The sequence below is a fragment of the Carassius auratus genome, chromosome 8 (genome assembly GCF_003368295.1).
Source record: "Carassius auratus strain Wakin chromosome 8, ASM336829v1, whole genome shotgun sequence".
Taxonomy (NCBI): domain Eukaryota; kingdom Metazoa; phylum Chordata; class Actinopteri; order Cypriniformes; family Cyprinidae; genus Carassius; species Carassius auratus.
The window spans coordinates 6,625,107-6,652,787 of NC_039250.1; the positions used below are offsets into that span (position 1 = coordinate 6,625,107).

Here is a 27,681-nt window from a genome sequence, read left to right on the forward strand (position 1 = left end):
CATGTTTACCAGGACTGAGTTGCACTGCTCTGACAGAGTGGCTGTCCATTTGTTGATCTGAGATAATCCCTTAAACCCTAGTCTGGGGGCTGTCTCAGTTTCAGCCCAGACCAATCACAACTCCACAACTCTAACTGGGGCTGCAAAATCCCTGTCTCCCATTAGTTGTCCTTGATCTGAAGCACGTACTGTCTTTTCACCTCTATGTATGGACCCCAACAACCCACAGCAGAACCAGGAAGAATTCTTATGCAGGGAAACTTTTTAGCTTGACATTAATAAAAACACAACATTTTTAGTTCAGGTTCAGTTTAGTTTAGGATCAATAAGTGGTTATTATTAATCTAGTTAATTAGCAAGGATGAATTAAATTGATCAAAGTGCCATTAAAGAATAAAAAAAAAAACTATTTTAAATAAATGCTGTTCTTTTTAAAAATGTAAACATCCTGACAGAATATCACGTTTTCCACAAAAATATTAAGTGGCACAACTGTGTATACTACTAATAATGTTTCTTGAGCATCAAATGGTCATATTAGAAAAAAAAAAGATTTCTGAAGAATAATGTAAAACTTAACACTATACTAATGGCTGCTGAAAATTCTGCTTTGTCTTCCAAGAATAAAATAACTTTTAAAATGCATTAAAATAGAAATCAGTTATTTTAAAGTGTAAAAATATTTTACAATATTACTGTTCTCCTGTTCTTTTGATCAAACAAATGCAGCCTTGCTAAGCATAAAAGACTACAAACTTTTGAGCGGTAGTGTAAAGGGAACACTTTATTCATAAATCTGCTGGACAGATCTAATGAAGTAGAGAAACACCAAAGTAAGTGGCATATAAATGTTTGTGTTTGCCATAGACATTTACATTTCATTGGCCTTTTTTTAACTCACCACAATAAGAATTTTACTGGTTAAAATAATTGAATCTAAATTTAATTTGAGATTTTAGCAGCCATAATTTATCTGACTGTTATCACTATCACTCAGATTAATGTATCTTCATTATTTTTGCCCTAGCACTTTGCTTTTGAGGTGTAAGCATGTTAGTACTGACAGTGACACTTTCTTGTCAGTTGCAAAAATATTCAGGCAATGCCAGTTTATTGAGGGGAAGTACAGAGTGTAAGATATGATAAGCCCTGTCATCATGTTTTTCACGCTGGGGTTTACACTCTTAAATGGACTAGGAGATACGCCTTTCCTCTTTAATTGAGAGGGTATCTGTGTATTTATAGACCCACAAGCTCTTTTCCACCCCTCAGTTTGGATTTTAATTTACAGCTGAACGAAAAACATGCATACTGTCATAAGATAATGATGTCATAAGAAAACTGATACATTTATTGGTAAAGGCAGGGAAATGCGGTACTATGGTTGCTCATGTTAACACTTATATTGTTACTTTTTTCCTTTCTTCTTGCCACCTTTGCTCCCTGTTTTTGAGGACTCTTCATCACCTTCTTTCCCTGAGGCAGCTTTAATTCTCTTCTTTCCAAGGGGAGTCTTGGCATACCAATTCTATGGAGGAAAAAAATTAATTTATTCAAAAGATACAGTGTATACATAGCACTTGTATATCATTGCTCATTATTGTCAAGTTAGCTGTTAACTTCAATGTGCACTGCAATGAAAAGCCATGGTATCAGATATTTGAAAGAGTTGACTTACTTTTAATGCCTCTTCTTCCTCCTGAAACACAGGGTCGATTCTTGCAAGTGGAGACACAAACTCTGAGGCAGTCAGTGGACGTTTAGGAAATTGCTGAATGCGCCGTTCGGTCAAGATGTTACGCACCACCTGTACCATGTGACCTTGTGTGTAGCCATCAGAGATCTTTGCCAGGGAGCTGAGGTCAAGGTCACTGGTTACTTCTCCTCCATTCTTTTTTATCAGCTCTTTCCACATTACTGTGACAATATGCATGATTGGAAACACTTTGATTTAGTTTATTTTTCTTCAAATACACTATTTTATGCTCAGTAAGTTAAAAAAATAAAATAAAAACGATAATTGAAATTGTATTTATAATTCAAAATATTACTGATTTTACTGTACTTTCGAAGAAATCATTGCAGCCTTGGTAAGCACTTAGATTACCGTATCTTGAAGCATAGTCTGGCCGAGGTATGAGCATGATCTTATTGTAGAATTTACACAAGGATTTCAGGTCTGCACTGTGTGGATCACTTGTCGTTCCTACTATTAACACACAATCTTCTCCTTTGATGGACTTAAGGATCTTGGGTAAATCTTTCTTCAGACGTTTCGGATCCAACTGTGCACCAGAATAAAAACCAAGGAAATAGCTCATTACATGTCATTTCACCACTAGACAGATCACAAGTGGGTTACGCTTTTTACCTCCTTCTCCTCTTTTGGTACTTTTTTGTAAAACATCTTTTCAGCTTCTCCAATCCATATTACAGAAGGCTGCATCAGTCTGGCAACCTGACCAGAATACAGAGTACAAAATACACCAAAATATCAACAGTTAGCAGGCCAGTATCACAGATTTAGGCAGATTTCACATTAAACTTTACCTTAAACACCACATGCAGCATCATCTGCAATCCACTCTTGCCAGGGTATTTTCCAGCCACGTTTAAAGGTGAAAGGTCAAACAGATTGGCTCCAGTCTCCTGGCAGATGGCATGGACCAACATTTTCTTACCCACACCATTCGGACCTACTAGCAACATGGTCTTCACCAGGGGAGCCTTTTCATGCACTGCTTGGGATCCTATAGGACAAAGAAAATGTTTTATTTGATCCATTTAGCTGGTCAGCTTGACAACATATGAAGACGGTAAAAATAAGAAATTCCTGAGCGATTAATTTTCTCACCTAATGGTAAGACAGCATAAAGTGCTACAATTTGTCGAACATCAGATAAGGAAGGCATAGGCTCAATGTCAGACTGTCGTAGAGTTGTGCCGAGATAGCTATAGTCCCCTTTAAAAACAGAGCAGGTGTGTATATATGCTTACAGAAATGTATAACCCCATTTATATAAATTATGAAAGGGCCAAATAAGCTTTAGAAGTGTTTTTTTTTTTTCAAAATATGTAAATTTCTAAGAGAATTATTAAAAGATTGTAAATACCTAGATAATCTTTTAGTTTAACATTATCTGCCTTTTTCAGCAATTCCTGTTCAACCAGCTCTTCAAACAGTGACTCAATAGTCCTAAAAATAAGAGAGAGAGAGAGAGAGAAAGAGAGAGAGTTTGATTAACCTGAGTTCAATGAGTTCACCATTTAAAAGTTTGGGGTCTGTAAGATTTAAAAAAAATGTTTTTAAAAGAAGTTTCATGTCAACAAGGCTGTATTTATGTGATCAAAACTGGAATGAGGAAAAAACATAATATTGTGAAATATTGTTACAATTTATTTCAAAACATAATTTAGCCTTGTAATAATTTAGGTATATTTTTTAGCATCTACTGTGCTATATTACTTTAGCCCTCAGTGTCACATGATTCTTCAGAAAACATGTAATATGCTAATTTGGTGCAGTTCTTATTATTTCTTAATATTATCAATACTGACAATAGTTGTGCTTTACTCTCACTTTTACAGCTCAAAATATGATCTGATTAGAAATTTCTCCTTTTGATTTCCATGGAAAAAAGAAAGTCATACAGGTGTAAAACATAACATCAGTGAGTAATTAAAAATATGAACTATCCCTTTAACCATTCCAAATTTTCAAAAGACATGTAAAAAAAAAAAAAAATAGAAAGAACCTATCCGCTGTAAGGTCTTTGTCCTTCTTCTTTTTCTTTCCACTTTTTGATGCCTTCTTTTTCTGTGTAGTAAGACACAAAATGTGCATAAAGACAGTTTTCAATTTCTTCATTTACAATGTGTAAAAATACACATATTGTATATAAAGTCAATGTCTCTGATGTTATCCAATAAATCCATGTAAACAGAAGTGATTTACTGTACTTTTGCAGCACCCTTGACCTTTCCGCTTTTTTCTTTATCCACAGCCAGCTTCCAATTAGCAAGTTCTTGTCTCATCAGTTCATCCACCTGAATGAGCAACAAAAACCGATGTCTCTGAAAGCTAGTATTAACATTAATTAAATGCCAATAATTGTGAGACACGTGGGCTTAAATGTTTGATCTCAGGGAGACTTTAACGGGGTCATATGATGCGATTTCAATTTTTCCTTTCTCTTTGGATTGTAAAAAGCTCTTGGTGCATAAAGAAGATCTGTAAAGTTTCAAAGACCAAAGTCTCAAATCCAAAAAGACATTCTTTATTAAATTTAAGAGTCAACTTCTCCTACCTGAAATGGCTCGTTATAACAAGTGTCTACATCACGATGTGGGAGAAGCTGTGTTTTGTTGTGAAAGCAAAACTAGTTTGTTTAGTCTTCCAAAAGTGGACAAAACTAGAAATCAGTGGTTAAGTTGTATTTAGAACACTTTTCCAGATCAGTTCAACCCAAATATTCAGATGTGTGCAGTGCTTTTTGCGGTGGACAATTACTATTTCCTGTGAAAGTAGCCTACAATGCCGATGTCTGTTTCTAACTTTGCAAAACAGCCTGGTGCTTCTGACACACAGTCTGTAAGTACGTTTCCATATGTAAACGATTTGCCACTGGTGATTCAAAAAACGAGTTTGGAGCAGTGTAGATTAACTATTAGAGCTTGTTGTTTGTCATTTCTCCGATCATAAATGCCTACATGGTTTCTTATTTATGCAGCGCGATATGCAACGCAATGCATAAAAAGACAGTATGGGTCATAATAATCAGTACCGGTAATTATGTCCCCACTGGATGCAGCAACTGCCTCGATTGTAATGGGTTTTATTGGTTTTGTCACGTCGTGCCAGGACACAGCATCACAGTATGGTAAGGGGCGTAAGATTTCCATCACATGTTTGAGGCATTCGGCAAATCACAGTGCACTGGATAGCTGGCCAATCAGCTTACAACTCACTTTTCAGAATGATGACATTAGTAAAAACTGACACGTTTCAGAAGGCGGAGCATAGAGAAGAAACAATAATGTACATTATGTGGGAAAAAAAGGTTTTTTTTACCTTAAACTACATAAACACACAAATTACACCGAGTACATGAAACAATGTTCTTTTTAGCAACATCATACGACCCCTTTAAAAAGAAAAACAGCAGTAAATGGAAAACAGCATGTACACACAGATCAGCTGACAGCTGTAGCTGTAGTTTCACAACAAGTTAAAAGACATTCAGCGAACCATCAGTCACCTGTTTTCTTATTTCCACCTCAATCTCTTTTCTTTTTTCCTCCTTGATCAGCTCCAGCTCATGTCTTTGACTGAAATTCTTGATCTCGTTTCTGTTTTTCCAAACCTCTGCAGATCAGATGAGATAATCACACTCACACCCTCTCTCTTGAGAATGATATGTTGTTATTGTAACACACAAATGTTTAAATAATCAATTTATCCTTGCCAGAAAATGTCTTGTGTCCCCTCTCAAGATCTTCCAGATAGGCAGATGGTAGCATCTTCAGTCCAGGCTCTTCCTCCTGTGATATAGTGAGATATACACTAGAGAAATACTTGGTCATCATATTCACTGATGCTCTTTGCAGTGTTTTCCTATTTACTATTTTGGCATTGTGGTTTTACAAAATTTTTAAGTGCATGTCAACTCCTTTCCTAAAATTCTTACCTCGTCATTGACTTTTTCTTTCTTTCCTTTTTCTTTTGTCTCCTCCTTGCCCTTTGGCTTTTTGTTGGCATCTTCCTCCTCCTTTGCTGCCAGTTCTTCTGCCAGCTTCAAAAGGAAGACATGATTGTGTCTTACGAAAACATGACAAACATAACAGTTTTCTTTAACCATAATCATACTGAATAGGATGGGTAAAGAACATCCCAAACAAATGTAACTTTACTGAGATTTTATATATGCGGTATATTATGTTTTGGTCTAACATGAACATATACTTACCTCCTCAGGTGTTTTTTCTGCGAATATAAGAGCTGAGCCTCCATCCTCCTCCTCTGGGTAGTCAGGAAATGAGCCTGTTGCATCACTATTCACAAGTACTCATTTTAAATGTTGATAACAAATGCTCAGTAAAACACCAAGGTAATATTAATTGTGTGCAACCATTGGCAAGGGATCCCACTCACCGGCACTCTATGAACCACTGTCGGATCTGATCTTTCATGGTCTCCTTCATTTCTGGGCCCTCCACTTCCTTGAGCTGATAAATTACAGATCCAATAGATTTCTGATAGTCATCTTCATGTTCGTCTTGTCTGGTCCGCCTGTTGGCCTCATTACTTAGAGCATCCAGCTCGGTTTGGGATGGATAGGACAGTTTTGGATCCATGGCCTGAAGATGGCACAGCCAGAGAATGAAACAAAGAGAAACAGTATTAGAGTTCCATCTACTGGTGGCGACACGGTGGTTGTACACCCACTATGTAGTCAAGCTGCAAAAACACAATTAATGAACTCCAAAATATTTATGACTTACTTGAAATATTTATGTACTTTGAATGTATAAAGCACCCTAAAAGTACCTCTTTATTCAGTGAGGATTGATTAAAAGTGACAGTAAAATCTTTTACATTGTTGCAACAACAACAACAAAAAATCTTTATCAAATAAATGCTTTGTTTTTTGTTGTTGTTTTTTTTTCATTCAACACTGATGATAAGAAATAAATATTTCTTAAGCAACAAATCAGCATATTAGGATGATTTATGAAAGATAATACTGTATGTCACTGAAGACTGGAGTGATGGCTGATAAAAATCCATCTTTGCCATCACAGGAATAAACTACATTTTTAAATATATTAAAATAGAAACGTTTTTTTTTTACCTGTAATATTTCACAATATTTCATTACTGTTTTACTGTATTTTTGATCAAATAAATGTAGTTTTGGTCAGCACAAGAGACTTCTTTCAAACACATCAAAATAATTTATCAACCCTAAACTTTGAATGGTACAGATACATATAGTATTTCATCTTACCATTCCAAGAAATATCATTTCCTCTTCACGCAGCCTTTTTGTAATTTTTCTTTGCATGAAACCTCTCCACACCTATACAGAGATTAGAATTAGTTTAAGAAATTTAGGGTAAGAATTGTTTTTAGCGTAAACTAATAGTAATATATGAATTATAACTATTTTGTGTGAACATAATAGTATATTTTACCTTCTGGATACAAACTGCGGCCTGGTCAGTGCTAACTGCCTCTTGTTCCTCAGCTCTCCTCTGTCTCTCAGAGTCTCTATGGATCTCTCTCATGAACTTTGCCCTCAGTCGGCCTTGCCGTGCTCTTTCAGCCACTTGGATGATTTTAATGGCCCTCTCCAGAGTCAACATGCGCATTACAGGAGGCTTTGGGAGGCAAGAGAAGTCATGTAAGCACAAACAATTCCAATTATTGTTGTTTATGATGAAACATGAGCAGCTGAACTCTTTCCTGCCTTTTCTGTCACATCCATTTGGTTCAATATAGCAGCAAACATTCTTTCTCTGTCCTGCAGCACTTTGTTCCGCTCCCAAATGAAATACCTGGGAACTGGAATCTCAAGGTCCTCCTTTGACAAACATGATTGAAATGCTGATGATTTTCAGTTTAAATACGTTTGTGTATAATTACAGCATTAAAAGACACTCACAGGGGTAAGTTTCAGGTCTTGGATGATGTCATCCATGTAGTGGTACTCAGAAAATTCCTTTTCCACCATTTCATTCTTGAGCTCCAAAACACGGCCCATCACACTGTCCAGCACCTGCCTAATCACACGCCTCTTTTGGGGATGAACGCTTTGGTCATAGGCCTCTTCCAGCTGCCTGAAGATCTGCACATAGCGGACATAGAAGGTGGCGAGCCTTTGGAAGAACACCACTCTGTCTCTCTCAGGACGGAGAGGTTCTTCTGGGAGTTCTTCATCCAGCAAACAGCTGAGCTCCTCGTGAGCTTCAGACCAGAGTGTATTGTATGTGCTGCCAGAGACAAACTGTTTTACTCATCATTAGATTGATGCATAAAAGCTAAGCTAATTATCTGAGAATAAAATTAAATAGTTTTCTTAACCTTAAATTAAACATGAAAGGGACTATATTGTAACATTTAGAAGAATTACTAATACAGACATTTTACAATTTCAATTTTTGAGGAAACAAACCTGTGCGACATCGTTTGCTAAAATCCCTTCGGTTTGTTTGTATCTTAGAAGTTACAGCATTTCCTCTCCACGTCTATCACAAGTAAGAGTCTGTAGCGGTAGTCAAAACATTCACTTTTGAGGGGTAAAGATAAAGTTTTTAGCAGTTAGAACGACAGTCCCGACAACAAATAATGTGACTCCTGAATTCAACTCATTTCTAGAGCAGTGGGAAGTTGGATACATGGCTGACTAACTTGCCTGAAAGTTGTTGTCAACTCAAGTTGTTTCTAAGGTAACGGTTACGTAGAACGGTAGAAAGATCAAATGTCAAACGGAAATTTGGCCCGGTAATTGAATTACATCAACGTTTTGCCTTACAGAGGTCATTGATGTACACTTGATGTTGTTGGCATGTAGGTCTACACTCGTTCAATAAAATGTAATATTAATGGAAATGTCATTTATTACCGTTGACAGTTACGTAAGTTCAAAATATTAACTGTAACAATATAAATGTATGGCTTCTTATTGGATCAATAAAGGTAAGCGTCATATTATTCGAGGAGAGTTTCAAGTGGAACAAACAGTGTGACCAAATTACCAATATAGTTGTTAGTTGTAAACTAACTTTATTATTAGTTTATTGTGAGTTATTCAGTCCCCAGTATGAACGTGACATTTTGACATCTTAACAACAGGTAAGCGAAAATTCATTTTCATTAAATATAGATATATTATATATATATCACAGAGCTTAATTCTAATCATATTAATTGACGTAGGCCTAGATACCAAGTGTAAAAATGTGTTTTTAGTCTACCGTGGATGTGTGGGGGTAAGGCGATAGTACTTGTACTTTGAAAACACACCGCTTGGTGTCGCCCAGTACAACATCTTTATTGCTTGTCTGTAAGCGTTAGAGTTCATATGAGGCTTTAAAACATCCTAAGTAGACTACAGCATTCCAATAATCATATGTCTTAGGTATTTGGCTAAAGGCCATATTAGGACAGCGATCAGTGTAGCCTATATCTATGCTGAGATTAGCTTTGCAATGCAGAAAATGCAGTATTCCATGGCCGTATGTAGACTTAAAAAGTTAGGCTACTGAAAAAAGTAAAGCAGTTTGAAATGTCCTCATGCAAATGTGACATTTAAGTAGCCTATCTGAAGATTATTTTTTCTGTTCCTAATGTCACTATGAACCCAGTGTGAATCTTGAAGTCAGGAGGGAGCAAGGCTGTTTCCTTCAAATTCCCATATGAGAAGCAGGTTCAATGACATCCCTGTAAGAGTAACAAGAGCTGTATGAAACTGTTTGTCTTTTCGCATTGTACTTTTACATGGATTTAACAGAGAGAGACTTTACAACTTTTGTACACCCAGGGATCCCCTGGAAAGATCATTCATGTCATCAGTCTAGGGTTAATGTGTAGATCACATCTTTAAACTATTGTCACTTTAATTTATTGTCACTATGGACTGTCCACCACCCAGACTTTTTAATTTCTCCTAAAAAGTGTCTACTTTTTTGTTTCCTTTTCCTAGGGCATATCAGAATTTAAATTCATAACAATTTCTTATTATTTATATAATTTACAATTAATACTAATTTAAAATTAGTATTGTTAGTATAGTATAGTATAGGTTTTTATGTTATTTATTTATTTGTTTACATTTTTTGGATGAAAAAATATTACATTTGTTTGGTATTTATGTATAGGCTACATTTTTATTTATGTTTTATTAGTAAACAGCTGCTGTACATTATTATTAGTAGAAGTATTAGTAGTAGTAGTAGTAGTAGTTGTTGTTGTATATAAATATTGCCATCAATGCCACCATTCTTTAGAGAATTTCGTTCTTAGAGCATTTCAGAATTTAAATACCTAACAATTGTTATTTATTGTTGGACTTTACAATTAATACAAGCCAAGTTTCATTTAGATCTTCCCTCAAAAGTGGAAATGTAATTACCATCACACATAATTACGCTCATACAAACTCAATATCAAATTTGAAGGCCAGATTTTCAGGACATGACCCCTGCAGGACCTTCACAGACCCCTGGGGGGGAAACTCTGTCTACAGAGAAATATTAAGAAGCTTAAAGAAAGAATCAATGTTTGAGTGCTTTGCATAAGGCGTGAGAACAGGTTGAAATAATGTGATAATTGATCAAATATTTAAATGCTCAATATCATTCCAATCAGACCATTGATCTGTGTTTGCTTCTTATGACATACAAAAAGTTAAGGACCCTGGAATTTATGCGTTAAGCGTGTAATACCAGCCAAGTGCAAACTTGAGTTGGGAGGTGGAAACAAGCGGGGCTTACCAGGATAGCGCGCTTAGTGCAGTCACAAGACCCGACCATCCATGAACAAAAACATCCAGGCGTTATTTTCACAGCTCGACTACGTTTAAGCAAGTATATTTGGATATATGGATACTTGAGTTTCCCCATCATTTCCCTGGGGGGACATGGCGCGATGGATATCTCCAAGAACATTTACGCGTCCAGCCCTCTGCCAGTTATGAATCTTTTAATAAACCGCAGAGAGGAGTTTTGAGACACTTTTTATAGTTATCTGAACTTCTGTGATGAATTCGAAACGAAAGGAGGGGCGAATGTCAAAGGAACTGACCACGAGTTGAGGGAAAAAAAACCTAAGGGAAAGATGTCTACATTTGCCACCCACCCGAAATCGATTGTATTACATTCAAGAAGCTTCGCACTTGACGTATAAAAACAAGACGCATGTTCTCAAGAAAGGCACGAGACAACAGGAACTGTTGGAAGATATAATTTTTTCTGACAACTTTGCGTGAACATCATTAGCGGTAGAAACCACCTACCAATATTCGCGTAAGTTTCTATGTTTGCTTACGTGAGTACATATTTTAAGATTATGGTGTATAGTGGATTGATTATTTCTCAGATTTTAAAAAGTTTAAACGGAGCCTAGACAATGAAGAATAGTTGGATTTGGGTCAGTTCACGTACATTTAGGTACCGTTGTATTATTTAGTTAGTTAGTTTTGCCTTTATTTGCAGAAAGTACAGAGTGTAAACAGGTCGAGAGATTTAGGTAGCACTCGAATTTGGATGTAATATTTACTGCATAAACACCGGACCACTGCGCCACCGCTCTGCATCTGCGTATTTTACGCACGGTCAGAACGTTTAGTACGAGGATGTAATGACTATGTTTGCTTGTTTTGTTCGTTTATCAGGCTGGAAAGCCATGAGGGCTGAGAAGAGATGGCACATATTGTTGAGTATGATTATTTTGCTCATCACCTCCAGCCAATGCATGGACAGCAAGGAGGTAAAGGAGTCGGAAAGGAAAACTCTGCTTAATCTAATCCTGCAAGTGATCGAGGACAAGCCCGCGTCCAGACGCGTCACCAGTGGCCTCTACTCTATCTCTCATGATGTGAAGTTTTCCTCTCGTGAAAAGACTGCACATTTGCCCAAGCCGGACAACAGCAGACCAATAGGTAAGCTGATTGGAGATCAGGTGATGATACAAAAGTAATCCTGGGAATTAACTCCTTCCTATTAGTGCCAGTTTTTCGTGCATCTCAACTGCACTTTTAATGCTTTAATCACTTAATGCATGGACAACTGTTCATATTTTGCCTTACATATCTTGAGTGAATTGCAAAGACAATAACACACCCTGTATTCTTTGAGTAAATGTAAAAAGTTCCGTAAAAAAAGGCATGAAATTGGAATAAGGGACACTTTCCTACTTTTTTTCCCTGCAGAGTGTAGTAAAATGAATGCTCATGTTAGATCACATAATAGTGGAATCATCAGTGTAGATCTAACTGCTCAGAGACTAGTTTAAGAGCTTGAGAAATCGTGATGCTGGTGGTCATGTAGGGGAGACTGGGTATGGTTGTAACATGGGGAGAGTTGTAACAGCACCATTTCCACCTTTCAGGGATAAGCTATATGATCATTTCATTATTTACTTCCTCCCTGATCTTAAATGAATGGTTGTCAAGGCTGTGGGTATATGTGGATTTTATAAAGAAAAAAAATATTTTGATGTAAAAATCTATTTTTGACCAAAACTATATTTCGCTTAGTACTTAAACTGTTGCAGATAAAAGCATGTAACTTACTTTAGAATAAATTGTAGATTCTCAGGCAAAATGTGATGCAGTTAAAAACCGCTTATTTCAAACCATAATGTGAATACAGCTAACTAAACACTATGGGGTGGGGTAAATTTTAGCACATTTTAGCATCCCCTAGAACTGAGAACTTAAATGTTGTCTCTATGGAGCTTTTTTGGCAGCTCAAAGCCAAAGAAAGTCTGGGTAAAATGTGCCCTATATGCAGTTTCTGGATGCACCAAGTCTGCACTCTAGGGTTAAAAACATTGGTTTGTCACCATTTTGACTCTGATTTAGAAAATTTAAATATAGACACGATCTCACTCACTTTGTTTTTTTGTTTTTTTTTAAGTTTGTTCTAGTAGTCTAATTTACACACACACACACACACACTCCTGCATCAATCGGAACGTGGATTTGAGCTGTGGTCATTCATGGAAAGTACAACATCGTTTTGTATCGTTCTTTTAGATTGTTTCAATAAACCTGTTTTGAAGGAAACTTTATGAAGTGGCTACTGTTTTTGCTTCTTTTGTCTGACTGTTTAAACTTACCCCAGTATGTGTTACATCTTACCCTAGTAGTGGGGTGGATTGTAACAAGGGCACTCTATGTATTTGACATCAACTTATAAGGGCTGTGATATTCTTACAGAGGGTTGAATTGGTGCCTTTTGTAGAGAACAAATGTGGGTACTTTGTTTAAAAGTTTGATCATTCAAGCTTACAAGTTCAGCGGGTTACAGATGTTGAAACAAAAAGTGTTACAATTATACCCAGTCTCCCCTAATGGTGTGTGTGTGCTGCTGATCTGCACTTTGTGAGTAACGACTTGGTTAACGCAAGTCTACCTATACCAACAAGAATGGATTGTTTTAAACAAAAGCCAGATGCCTGTCCATCTTTGTCAATTACTTTTTTTATTTCTGAGACACCATTAATAGATAACACCCCTATAATAGATAAGAGCCCCATCTACATTTTATCTATATATTTATTCCATTGAGACATGTTTGGCTGAAATTATTGAACATTGCTTGTGTCTTTAAATTTTATTGAGATTGTTCATGCTGGGAGAATAATATGTGCTTATTTGTGTAATTTTCCCAAAAGTGTTTCCATTTGTGCTGAACTATACATGTGTCATTTGTCAGCAACTACTGAATGTTCCATGTCACATCTAGAAGCTGTCCAGCGTTTTGATGTGTTCAGAGGCATTTTAGCATGTCTGTTACTCTTGGGAATAGTTTATTACACTCAAATACAGATGACAAAGACTTGTTTTTGTGCTATTACGTGGTTTCTTCCCTGCTGTGATACCCCATTATTTAATTTACTTAATAAACTATAAAACAAATTTCAGGAAAATTTGACAGTGCCAGTGCAAGTTTTCTGGTAGGGCTGATTCTATTTAAACGTCTTAGCCATAAAAAAAAAAAAAAGATTGACGTGTTGTTACACAGAATTCGGGTGCTAAAGAAAAAAATACACCCATAAACATCTGCTATTGCTGATCTGGATGACCTTTGAATGAATTCATTGCCTTTAAACTTTTGCAATGAGAATGATTCTACTCCAGCAAAAACATGCTAGTTTTGAAAACTGAGTTGATTATGGACCTTCATATAATCTAAACAGTCAACACACTGCACTGTACTGTACCCTTCTGGATAGAACAGCCCATTAGAAAAGGCAGTTAGTCATCTTATGTAAGACTCAGGTGCGACAGCACGCGAATAGACCTAGAATTATCTTGATGGGTGTTTATTAGTGCATCATCTCTATGATTTTCTTATTAAAATGCAAAATATTGGCCCTCAGTAGAAGAATCTGTGTTGACATCAAAAAGGTAGAAAGTCACTGTATTTTGAATGAATGAACTCATTCATAACACAGTGTTGGTTATCCTACATTCTGAGGCAGGTTAAAATTAGCTGCTGCATGGATTTGTGGACCTGACATTGATAGGCATTACAACTTTGCATGCAATAATCTCCTTACTCAGATAGACTGGAACTGATATGGTCTACATGTGGGGACGGTGTCCCAGGGTCGGGCGGGCCACAGATTGTACATAATTAGCAAGGACCCCAAGCCTCTAGCAGATTTACTGAGCACTGGATTATCAATCTGGGATTGCATTTTACATCTATGCTTTAAATGGCTACCCGTCTTTCTTACGTCAAGCTTGTAGTCACCACAGTAAAACACATGGTGTATATGACCGTAATCAGTTATATCATCATCTTACAAGGGGAAGATTTCCAAGAGGTTGTTGCATGTTTGTACACTGCAGGCATTTATGAGTTTGAGATCTGACAAACTGCTAACAGTGTTTACAAGACTATTAACAAACTGTCTGTAAATTCATCATTAATTGCGGGCTGATGCAAACTGAAGTCATGTTTTCAGTTTCGCAGAACCTTTGGGAAGGTTGTCAACAAAATAAATGGTTTATGAAGAATGTATTTATTAAAATATCAATCGAAGTCAGTGGTATGATAGCGAAGTAAGCAGACTTACAAATGACTTCATGCCATGTGCTAGACAGTGTTTCCGGTGACTAAGCTGGACGCAAGCTGATGACATAATCACTCCCCAGCTAAATCACATTCATTAATACACAGTTATTGGTTATACTGCACAAAGTTGTCTCTTTGTAAGGTTTCTTTTGTAATACTCACTATTAACTCAGAACAGAACTCTCAGTTTTTTATATACTGGCAGTACATTTCTATAAAACATTTTTTCCACTTGGCAAAGGCTTTGTGTTTTTCAGCTCATTAAACACTTACCCAAAGGGATACTTGAGTAGTTTCAGTTTTATTTTGTTATACATATAAAACAAACTTAAAATTGCAATTGGCTATCAAAAATATTACACTAATGAAAGAAGTATTTATAAAAAAAATAAATAATAATAATAACAGCGTGTGCATTTTGATTTGGAAGACACAAATTATAGTGGAATATCTGATAATATGTGCAGTCAGGGACAGATTTCTCCACAAAAATACATAGCTTTTTCCCCATTTTCATCCATCCAACCAACCTCAAGCTAAATGCAGCAATAACAGCTTCTATGTTTCTCAAACTGCTTCAGTTTGAGAGAAGGATACTTTTAGTCTGTTTTGTTCACCCACAGTGTCGATTGTTTATTTCAGTTTATTTAAAAATGGTCAAATTTCTAATTAATACCCAGTGTTATACTGTATGAGTTAAAAGAACACAATTATGGTTTTTATATCGATGAAGGGGTATATTTACAAGCTTTTGAGTCATATTGATTAGGCTGGGTACGGTGGTGGCAAAAACATTAACACTGTCTTCTTGTCTTTTTGTTTCAGATGTTGTCCCAAGAGACATAAGTGTGAAAGACAGATTTATAGAACATTTTACAGGTAAACAAAAACCCATTTCAATATGTTTCATCTTTCTTGCAGTATTAAATATTTCAAGCAGCCCTCTAGATGAGGTCTAGATGTGTGGCTATGTATGTTCAGAATAGTGTACACTCTTACTCTTGCTGCAGTATATAATACGAATAATATAGAGTGCATGCACAGTGTGTGGAATTAATTTTTCTTATGAACTACTACACTTGCTATGTTTACTTACAATATTGTATACTACAATGTAGTGCATTCTACCTGACCTTCCATTTCCAGTGTCAGGAGTGAAACAGAAGTACAGTAATATCTATTTCTTGACTCATTTCATTTGACTGCCAAAAATAAAAGCCATTTTACAAAACTGGGTTATGAAAAAAGATAACCAGACACCTTTCAATGACCCGAGTCTAACTTGATGAGGTCATGTGACAAAAATGTAGCATTCTGTTTAAAATGATGATTGTGGAATAACACCAACTGTCTCACTTGCTATTTTTAAAAAGCAGAATGCAATATATACTGTGCAGTATTGAGTAGCCATTCTGAATACATCCTTTGTTTTCATTCTCATTCTAGGCATAATCTGAAATTTGTCTCATTACAAATGAGCAGTTTTCATCCTGTAAAACATATTAAGGCCAGTCAAATAAATTAAGCCTGCAGTAGATTAATTTACTGTAGTTAAATTGTTTTTACAGCCTCTGGGTTGTGAAATACTCCAGCCAACTGTTGTTAGGAAAAGCACTTTTAAGATGATTATTCATTGCCGAATCTTTGTTCACCTACGATAATTAGGGTGAAAATGTGTTATCCAGAAGCTCACACAATAAAACTTTGTAAGAGCTTTGCCAGAATAAGAATCACTACGTCTCTCCCTTTGTGATAGAATGTCAATTGTTAGCATGTGCTAATTCTTTAGTTTTTGCACAAGCGAAAAGGTTACAGTAACTTTACCATTTTCTTTGTACAAGTTTGTAAGATTAGACATAATGCTTAAGCAGACATTTTGAAATTAAAAGCCAGATGACTTCATTCATCGGAGTAATTAATCTATAAAATGCTAATTTGATGATTGAAACCTTTTTTTGTTTCAAGCAGGACCAGTCAAGTTTCCATCTGAATGCAGGACACATTTCCATAGAATTTATCACAATACAAAGGAATGTTCCAGACCATCATGTACGTATATCTTTTAACTAAGAAATAGTTCACCCGAAAATTAAAAAGTTGTTTTAATATATATCTTCATTTTGGGGTGAACTATCACTTTAAAGATTTTCCCCTGTAGTTTCAAATTAGAATTATGTTATGATCTTAGTTGATCTTTGTATTATGCTGCTTATATGTTTATGCTTGTTTATGTTGTAAAGACTTTAGAAATGCTGCTTATGTTTCTATTTTTCTAAAGTAAAAAATAAAACATTTTGACAGGGCGTTACACCACAGTGAAAATGCTCCTCCACCCTTAGTCCTCATGGACTTCATAGTGTTCAGGAGAGGTTTTGAGTTTTCCATTAAATAACGCTTATCTAAAGGCGCAGCTAAAGTTTTACTCTGTATAGAGAGTATAAATGTCAAAACGAATCAAGTCTCCTTTTCTACAGGCGTACTACATTTTACATTTTATAAAATAAAAGAGAAACCAGCTTCCCATAGTGACGATCAGATTTATATTTTGGGTCACAACAGATGCCTGTTTCCTCTAGACATTGGCCCGTTCAAGTGTTTTGTTTTATTTTTCTTGAGTAAAAACACTTGTGTGTTAGTGGCCAGCGAAGTTTTGTGAACTTGCCTCTCGACCCTCCTCTGCGGTTCTCAGTAGAGAAGGAAGAGTTGTGAAATTCAACCTGAGAAACTGCGGATATTTCTCTTCTAAATCAGGATCTATGAATTATTGCAAGTAGTAGTAGTAAAGAAAGTGCAGCATGCATATGACGAGGAGATATTTTTTCATACAATGGTCTTTTTAAACATGCAAATCCGAACAGGTGTATGTGAGTATTTGGCAGCCACGAGGAATGCTGGGAATGGCAAATGTACAATATTTCATACGTAAATCAGAGTTTCTGTCTTCCAGAGCATTTTTATGACATAAATGCTCCCTAAACTGCAGTAAACTTAACACAAGATACGTTTACATGTATGGCAACGGCGAATCCAAAGCCGTTCCACGCCATATACTTTCAAGATACTTTGTAGTGTTTGAGTTCTGCTTTGACAGTCTCACTTTTAAACAGGATGGAGGGAAACGTGCCAGTACCTTCAGAGAAAATGACGGCAACGTGCTTGGAACAGGACAGCAATGGGATGTTCAGACTTCACAAACACCATTAAGGGTGGAAGCATGTGGTGCTTGAACCCACACAGTCATTTTAGGCCATCAAGTACATTACTGGGGCAGAGATGAAGCTATTTACAGGGATCCATCTAACCCTTAGCCATGTTCATAGTCTATACGTCACCCCGTGATGGCATGAGAGCTCCACTTAAAACTGAATTTCATCAGTGCGTTTGAAGTGGTGACGTGTGCTTCATGTCACACAGCACAAGCCAGAGTGTCAGTGTCTGTTTAACATTGTGAAAGCGAAAATTCCTTGTTTTCATTTCTTTTGTCTTGTCCTCAACAGATTATAAAAGATGTGCACGATTGCTAACAAGGCTAGCTATGAGTCCCCTTTGCACACAATCATAGAAACCGCATGTAAGTATAAAGCTGTTTTAATACACGTAAATATGAGTATTAACTATTATGCGTTTGTGTGTATTTATTATTGTCTGAAACAAGAAAACTGCAAGATTTGTAACATGATAGCCAAGCCTGCTCCCGGTTACTGTTGGGAAAGTTTCGCATGTTTCTTTAACTGAAACCTTAGAAGAAACATTGAGTAAGATATAATGTCAGTTTAATCATGGCCATCTGGTACATTCTGAGGCATGCAGTTAATGCACGGTTCACACAGGCAGAATACAACTTCCAGAGAGTCACATTTATATTCCACTTGCAAATTTGCATTGTAACTAGGAACTGATCACTTTGAAGTAATTATATATAAAGTCATGTAACAAAGTCTCTCAAGAGTCCATGTTCTGCCAATTCAAATTTAAATGTATAAAGTCTTAAAGAAACTTTTAAGAAAAAGATTTTGTTATGTCTTTATTTCTGTATAATTGATAAGAAAAGCAATGCACACGCTTGGATCTAGCGGACTTTTCCTGTCCTGTGATATTTTTGTTGCAGTAATGCATTTTTTTCTGATAGATCAAATAATTCCATATTAGATTGTGTAATAAAGTGATTAAAAAAACATTCTTGGCAAGTCAATCAGAGCTCACGTGTCAAAGAATCAAACATTACTCATTTAATTCCTAGAAACATATTCAGAATAGTTCCCCACCAAACTGTGATGCTGGATTCAGTCTGTGCTGTGACATCATCAGCTGGAATGAGACATTCAAAGAACCTGTTAGTGAAAGGTGAAAGAATCCATTACCAATCCGAATGTCAAATGATGGGGCTGGTGAATTATGGTGGGTTTATTAGCTTATGATTTCTCTCGCTCAGACTGGTTTTCCTCTGAATCAATTAGAAATGCTTAAATTGCCTTTTATGATGTGAATAAGTGATTTCCATTGAAGTGGAGAGTAATTCATTCAAGTCTGAAGTTCATTGTTTCTGTGTATGACAGGTTGAGCTGGTTAAAGAACTTAATTTTGTACACTGTCTTCCTCATACTTTTTTCCAACTGTAACCGAATCCTAAAAGTATTGATTGAAAATATAATGGAAATTTGAATATGATTAAATATTAAGCTGATAATTCTATTCAATTCTTTATGTGTCGCAGGTCCTGAGGATTTAAACGAAGAAACTCCAGAGATGTTGGAGTACATTTTTTCCAAGGAAGTGCCTTCAAATCACTGCAATTAACTGTTTTTTTTTCCACGTCATTTCCATTTCCAAAGTATAGTACAAGTTTTTTTTTTTTTTTTTGCTTATGTTTATTTTTAAGTTATGTTTGTTTTAAAATGCTCTTAAAATATAGTCTTGTTTAATAGCTTTGCTTTTTATGTTATGAGTTTTAAAGAAAGTATTATTTATCTTTGCAGCCAATTATTTATTTAAATGATATGTAAATATTCCGTCCTGATTGCATTTGAATATGTATCTCATTAAGCCACCATTACTCAAATATATTTCTGTTCCAAATATATTATTTCAAATCTAAACATTTTATTTAATTCCTTACACTTTAAAAAAAGGATTGTGAAATATCTTACCATGCTGTCTTTCCCATGATATCTACCATTGGCACTTATTGAAATTCAAATGATGATTTATTTCGAATTATAAAAACACATTGTTTGATAACAATGGTAATATTGCACTGATGCTTTGAAAGAATAAAAACATTCAAGCACAATATTTGATTTCCTGTTTTGTTTTTTTCTTTTTTTCTTTTTATGATTTCAAATTTTATTAAAATATTAATTCTAAAACTGTTTGATCTGATGATATATTTCTCTAAAGCATTCCTGTGGCTGAGAATAAATGACTCGAGCATGCAAACATATTTTGGTTTTCTTTTAGCTTATTTTGTTGGATGATTGATTGGAATATGGGTTGTCAGCTATTATGAAATCTGCTCCATTCCAGTAATTGAGCAGATTTCATAACAGCTAACAACCCATTTCTCCTGTATCAGGGGGAATATAAGTTTATAAATCTCTCAAAAATATCACATGCATATATCCCAACGTTGGGCACCAAGTCTCTGTCACCCTTCAATGTCTTGTTTGACTTAATTGCGTACATGCTTGTATAATACTTCTTTATATGTGCTGTCATGCAATTTGATTTACACCTTTATTTTTACTTTATGTATGTATTTATTTTTCGAGTAGAGATCAGTTCAGAGTCATAGCTCTGTAATTGTTTATCGGGATTTCGAGAGTTGCTTAGCTTGACTTTGTCTTGGATTAAATTAAATTATCTGTTTGTTTTCAACAGCTTTGCAGAAACAACATCGCTACAGTGTGGCTTTTTTAGCAATGGAGTTGACTCCATATGAGAAAGTCTTAAAAGTAAAGCACACAAACAAGAACGGACCCTTTCAAACGAGCAAATAAACAGAATATTCACTCTTGGAGATCCTGTTCTTGTTTTAGAAATGACAAACATTTTGTCTTCCCCTTCTGTTGGTTTTACTTAAACGATGCAAATGAGATTCTTTTGAGATCCACTAAAACTGTGGCTTTATCTATATCTCCATCTTAATCAAATATTTCCCTGATCTGATCTGGATGGTTATTAACACAAACATGAAATGTGGCCTTGAGCTGTGTTTAATTGTTGTTTAGAGTGTGACATAAACATATTAAAGCGACCACTTGAATCCTGCGCCAAAACTCACAGTTTTACAAGTTCTCACGCCAGAATGTCTCTGAAAACTTAGCAAAATAACTAGTGTGGCAAATGTACGACAGGATCTTGCTTATCAGACATATTTGTCTTTCATTCTGTCTAAAAGGGTCATATATTGCATATTTTTTAGGGTGAATTTGGGTAATCTGGGACACCTAAACCCCAGTGTGTTTACTTCCCGTTCTAACCGAATTTAGTCCACAGGACTTTTACTATTCTGTTCCCTCAGGTTCATTTAGAATGCTAGACTTTTCTTTCTTTCATTTCTCGAGTTTTTAATGAACATTTTGCACTCTCTCTCTGACCCTAAAATGACGTAAACTGAAAATGTTTCTATTTTCTGGCTGCTGTGCCTTTAAGACTCCTATATGTAAACACTACTTTGCATGTGCAATGAGTAAAAGCAGACGTAATTGACGTGTAATGTGAATTTTCTAATTAATTAATCTAGCCTATATATGAGGTCAGAAAGTTTCTTTTTTGCAGATTTGTAGGCCTATCAATAAATAGTACTTTTTCATTTTGGAAGCAAGCTTCTAAATATTGCAATCAAAAGATTAGCTTGATTCTTCATGATATGACCCCTTTTAAGTGTTCTTAATAAACCAAAACCCCCTCCACCGATTTTGATGAATGTGAAATCATGAACCTTTTACGTCGTTGACGCCACTAGCTTTCTGTCAAAAAATGGGATTCTCGCTCGAGCGCTCCTCAGTGAAAATCTGGGAAAGTAATACCAGGAAATCATTTTCCTTCACCATTCATCATTGTTATCTCGTGTGACATGGTTTGAGTGGTTTTTAGAGCCTTCTATGAAATAGCAGTTGGCTTTACTGCTCTAGAGGGAATATAAATCCTCAGACATGGTGACTTTAAAAGTCTGGCAACAAACGATTCAGCCACTATTTAAAAAAAATCTTCAGATGCATCCCTCGCTAACTCACTGCTTGCGTCGTAAGTAAGACTCTGTCTGAAAGCATCAATACATCACTTCAGACTGAGATTATTGCGGAGTCAAAATGGCAGGTATCTTGGGATTTCACAAACAGTCTAATTTGATTCGGATGCTATAAATAAGGTGGGTCCACTGAGGCCGATACAGAGCCTTCTTCTCATCAGGTGGGCATAAACAGTCTATCGTGATCGAAACGGGATATCACTTATCACAAAGACAAACAGCGGAGATTAAAGAACGAGACAGAAGACGCACAAGGGAGGATATGTGGGAGGGTTCTAACACAATTACACCCAAACACACAATCCTCCAGTTACCGGCAAGCTGTCTAACAAAGGCATTCAGAGTTCTTCATCACTGAACCGAAGAGCCCTGGCTCCATTCATGAAGTGATGAATTGGAGAGACTTTTGGTCCAATTGTTTCCCTGGTTGGTCATGATTCTTGACCGCATCTTCAGTGTCTCACCAGAGAGTGATGTGGACGTGTCTGTTAAAAGATCCAAACCTATTGACTTCACATAGTCGTTTGTGTGTAAATACATCATGTGTGATTCATATTCAAACATTAAAATATTTAGGCTGTATTTAAAATTTGGCTGATTCAAAGTTAGGGGCTGAACATTCTGCATAACATTCAAACGTGTTCAGTGGCCTAAGTCTATGAGGCACTTTCCATGAAAATGACGTAGACTAATGCCTAAAATAGGACTTTTTAAAAATGAGGGATAGCCTGCTTTTATCTTTTCCTGCAAATCAGTGAAAAAGGATGCTTAACCTTTATAAATGTTGACTGTCTGTTCCAGGAGGTCAAACTAAGTATGTAAGTGTTTGTTTTCTACTAATACTTTGGGGTTTCAAACTGGATGTGAATACCAGACGGAACATATAAAAAAATTATACAAAGTTAGCTGGGGCTAGCTAGCTTGACATCAAATGTTGATTTGTGTGTGATATATATCCAATCAATAAATAATAATAATCTTAGTGAATGCAATCATAAGTTGTTGTTGTTGTTGTTTTTGCAAATAAATAAAGAAATTAGGTAGATAGATAGATAGATAGATAGATAGATAGATAGATAGATAGATAGATGATTGATTGATAGATAGATAGATAGATAGATAGATAGATAGATAGATAGATAGATAGATAGATAGATAGATAGATAGATAGATAGATAGAATAAATGCAGTTCTTTTGAACTTTCACTTCATAAAAGGATCCTGAAAAAGTCTTATAGTTTCCAAAAATCAATAAATCAATTTCTGAATCATGTGACAGTATCTATGTATTCTACATCATACATACATTCATACATACAAAAAGTAAAAATACTGAACTGAACAACTGCTGCACTCAAAATAATGATAATAGAAACCAGTCTGACATGAAATGATTCTTCAGAAAAAAGGACGAGGAAAGGAAAGGATGCTTGTACTTAAATGAAACATGACGTACTCCATAATTTTGCCTCTGAGGCAACACTTTGCAAAGTAAACATTTTAATCCCATTAGAAGATCCTGAGGGGCCCTGTCCTGTTATTTATAGCTGATTTCATATTCTTTTCAAACCCACACATCTCATCCTGAAAGATCCTTGATCTATTTTGTGTGGTCTTACGATTTATGGTTCATTTTTGTGTTTGCCAGTTTATGACTAACTCCAATTTAGGAGAAATACAAAACATGAATATGAATTAGCTGACACTCAATCAATACCACCAGACAAATACTTTGACATGTGAAGTGGAAGATCTTACAGTCAGGATGTCATTTAATTAATTCAGCACTTGACTTGGGTTGCCATTCAGTGGCATTAGTATTTAAACTTTTTTCTTGATGTTCAGTAGGGGCCTCAGGTTTTATTGGCCCCAAAGTGCATGCACATGACTACCAAAAAAGAAAGGACTTTCTCCTCAGGACATGTGTTATTTGTCAGGTTTCCAGATCTTCCTTTCCTCCTTCCTGACATGTCACAGGAATCTTTCACCACCTCCACTTATTTTGCGCCTGTTGGCTTGTGATACTCAGGCATGAATGAAAAGAGACAGGTGATGTCAGTATTCTTCATCCATGAAGACATAATGGCAACAAGGCAATTTTGGGAGCAAACTCTTAACACTAAATATATCCAATTTATTTTGCAGTGCGGAAGTAAGCTGGACACATTTAACTATTCAAAATCTTTATTGGTCCATCTCATATAACTTTATTTCTATTTTTACACAATTTTGAAGTGTAAGATGGATGCATTTTTCTCAGTCTTGTTACCAAAACTCTGTCTTTTAAAAAGCATGTTTACAAATATCTCAACAAAGTCCTTCATTGGCCCCCTCAGGCAGGTGTTTGTTTCAAATACATTTACATTATTTTTCTAATACAAAAATCACTCACTATTTATCTAAACAGGGTGTATTTTTCTAAAGTACACAAACCCATTTTTTTATTTTAAAGGTGATTCAAACCTCAAGTTTATCAATGTTCTATGATGCTATTTATTAATGGTTGAATTAAGGACCAAACTTATGAAAATAGGTTAAAAAATAGTGGTTTAATTTTATTTTTTAAATAAAAAAAAACTATTTAGTAATAGGAATGAACCTGGGTAACAGGAATGAGTGTCCACTATATTAGTATTCAGATTTGACTACATATGTGAGGTATTAATGCCCACACCGATATAGTGAAAGTGTTGAACACTGACTATTGAGCTGACCTTACTGCTAAAAAAAAAAAGAAAAAAAAATGGGACAAATCATGTTTTTATTTGATTCTCTAGGGTTATGTTTAGGTGTAGAGGATGGGTTATGAGATAAGATATAAATAACAAAAAAAGATTAAATATTAAATAAAAATTGATATATTAAATATCTTCAGTTTTTCTGAGAATATTGTTTTCTTATAGTGCAGCTCACACTCAAACGCCATTCCATATGAGTCTACATAATTGCCACAGAACAGAAATTTCAAGTACATTTTCTTTCATACTTGCAGGAATTTAATATAAAACGTTGAAAAAGATGGCTAATATTTACATTTACATTAATAAATCTGATGACACTACTCACTCCTTTTACTTCTACTCAGTTACCATATAGTATAGGATGAGTATATGAGTAACAGAAACTGAAAGTAACAAGATTGAGATTTTAGGATAAAATTAGCAAATACATATAATCTAGCCATATGGAGTACATGCACATTTTATGAGAATATTCAGCAAATTATAGTAATTCACCAAAGATTTGTATTTTTAAAAACAAGTAACATCCAAGAAATAATTTAGGTAACAGGAGAGTATATTTATAATGACGCTCCCAGCCACCATTACAATATCATGAAATATACATAAAAGAAAATAAGACCACATGTTTTTTGTCTTTTCATTGCCTTCAGAAGATCCAGATGTTGCAATATCATGTGTGTCTTGTGGAATTTTCCTAGTTGTTCAGAGAGGGGAGTGTGTGAGGGTAACAGGACTGAGTGAAAACCTGGGGACTTGACTAAAATGTGTATTTTATCCAAAATATTATAAAATATATTTTTCATTTATTTTTGTATTTAAGTAAGTGTCCTGCACCTTAATCTAACTGCAAAGTTATAATATATAATTAATAAAATTATTAAAAACTACCTAAAACACTGAAAATATAGCATTTGTAAATGTCCCCGGTGTCTAACGTTACATTTTAACAATTTTTTTTTTTTTTTTTTAGCATTTTTTTGTACCTCCATATCCAATCTGTGCTTTAATAACTGTCACCCCGTCCTGAATATGGGACGCCTATGTTTACTCCACTATATTACAAACAAATCTAATCTAATCTTGACAAACTATATATCGTTGGAAAGGTCTAAGACTCCCGAATATATATTTTACCAATGTTTATTGTAAAAAATTATGTAGGAAAATAATAGATCAATTTATGACAAGGGTGCACCCTCAGAAATCTACATTATATCAGGAGTTTTAAACTTTGTTTAATAAAAGACTTCTTTGTTGCCTTTTTCTCTATCACATTTTAGAAATCATCAGAAGTTATATATCGACTGAAAATTAAAATTTAAAAAAATCATCCTTTAAAACCCATTTTAAAATCAGACATTGCATTACCATGTAAATGGTACATCAATATCATGTTACAAAATGTTTTCAGTCATGAATTATACAAATGTAGGTTTGTATCATGCACATTCAAGTCTATCTTCAAAAACGTGAGTGACAGTTAAGGGTTAATAATAAAATGCCTTTATAGTTAATAAAATGTTATGCATGTTTGTACCTATAATGTCCTAGGGACAGAAATGGCACCAATTTGGTGGAATGGCCCATTTTCTATGAATGTATGTGACTTCTGATTCCAATGATAAATAATATAATCATTAAAAAAAAAAAAAAAACAAGCAGCATAGCAGACTGAATTTGTTCAGCTAAAATAACTGGAAACTGATGACACCGGAAGTATCGTGGACATTCAACTTACAAATCCCTTTTGCATTATAAATAAGGTTGGTATATGCCCTTAAGGAAATTAAAATAATAAAATGTACATAGATCATAAAAGGCTCTTAAATATCAGAAACAACTGATAAAAGCAGAACACATAATATTGAGTCTACCATTGACAGGAAGCAGCGTCAGCTAACTAGATTCCTTACCGCTTCTAAATGATGTCAATTGAGTAATATATCCCCATTGGTGGGTTAACGACCGATACTTTATGTATTTATGACATCACCATGTGTGGGTGGAAATTGTTCCATTATCAAGACCCTAAAAATAAAACACCAGATGGCCCTTATAAAATGACTGGGAGCCTTGGATAGGAGACTCACATATGATAACATCAGGACCATTGTCTGAGATGTCATTCTGTACGGATTATGAATGTTGCTATGTTGCAGTTGAGTGCAAAAAAAAAAAAAAAAAAAAAGTTTAGAGAAAAGAAAGTGAACAGAAACTGTCATTGTCCAACCAATCACTTCTGATTCTAATTATTTTCAGACTAAGTGCTTTTACTAAGCATACAAACATTTGTGATTGAAATTATATTCATAACACAACAGAGGCACCTTGAGGTCAGTTTGAGTACTGTGACACACACACACACAGAGAGAATTCAGTGTCACTCATTTACATTTAGCTATCAGTTATTAAGGACACTAAATCGTTTATGAGTTTTATTTGTAAGAGAACATATATTTGCACTTTCAGCTGCGGGATGGAGTCTAGCTGAAGGTTCCACAGCACAGTGATATATTTGCATGGAGTGATGCAACTTAGCTGTGTGTAAGGGAAAAGACAGATCAAAGTGAATGAGTTCGTATGATCAGAGTCAGATGTTGTAAAAGTATGATATACTTTTGCCAGGAAATACTTCCTTTAAAATGCATGTCTGTTTATAAGATCTGGGATGTTTGTGTTGCAATAAACACTTGATTTAATGGAAAAACAACGCAATATTTATGTTTACATTGGTGTTATCAGTCCAAGAATTCCACTATGCTGTAAGCATATCTCAAATACCAGACATACATGCAATATATAGCATCAAAACTCACATAACCAACTCTTAGCTCGAGCTCTAACCTCAGCTGCAGTTGTTGACTATTAGCCAACTACGAG

The 27,681-nt window shown here is 35.3% G+C and overlaps 2 protein-coding genes across 5 annotated transcripts; one reads left to right on the forward strand and one right to left on the reverse strand.

Moving 5' to 3' along the window:
• Positions 1-1,387: 1,387 nt before the first annotated feature.
• On the reverse strand, positions 1,388-8,263 carry zgc:153738 (dynein regulatory complex protein 11). 2 transcript variants are annotated; one of them, XM_026269356.1, is made up of 19 exons: positions 8,175-8,263; positions 7,665-7,992; positions 7,470-7,583; positions 7,195-7,380; positions 7,008-7,079; positions 6,152-6,357; positions 5,967-6,051; positions 5,688-5,792; positions 5,466-5,541; positions 5,259-5,365; positions 3,961-4,047; positions 3,756-3,817; positions 3,114-3,196; positions 2,855-2,962; positions 2,551-2,750; positions 2,372-2,458; positions 2,108-2,285; positions 1,679-1,917; positions 1,388-1,528 (listed from the first exon to the last, which is right to left on the reverse strand). In XM_026269356.1, exons 1-19 carry the CDS (start codon positions 8,183-8,185, stop codon positions 1,409-1,411), a joined length of 2,454 nt encoding a protein of 817 aa, XP_026125141.1. In that variant the 5' UTR covers positions 8,186-8,263; the 3' UTR covers positions 1,388-1,408. The 2 variants fall into 2 exon arrangements, with proteins under 2 accessions (XP_026125141.1, XP_026125142.1); XM_026269357.1 differs by lacking the exon at positions 2,855-2,962.
• Positions 8,264-8,767: 504 nt separating this feature from the next.
• Positions 8,768-20,088, forward strand: LOC113107117 (protein ALKAL-like). Of its 3 annotated transcripts, none has more exons than XM_026269359.1 (6): positions 8,768-8,854; positions 11,394-11,660; positions 15,634-15,687; positions 16,774-16,857; positions 18,306-18,379; positions 19,523-20,088. In XM_026269359.1, the coding sequence occupies exons 2-5, from the start codon at positions 11,405-11,407 to the stop codon at positions 18,368-18,370; spliced, it is 459 nt and encodes a 152-aa protein (XP_026125144.1). In that variant the 5' UTR covers positions 8,768-8,854; positions 11,394-11,404; the 3' UTR covers positions 18,371-18,379; positions 19,523-20,088. The 3 variants fall into 3 exon arrangements, with proteins under 3 accessions (XP_026125144.1, XP_026125143.1, XP_026125145.1); XM_026269358.1 differs by lacking the exon at positions 8,768-8,854 and adding an exon at positions 10,812-11,025; XM_026269360.1 differs by lacking the exon at positions 8,768-8,854 and adding an exon at positions 10,813-11,025 and having other exon boundaries at positions 16,777-16,857.
• The last annotated feature ends 7,593 nt before the right edge of the window (positions 20,089-27,681 follow it).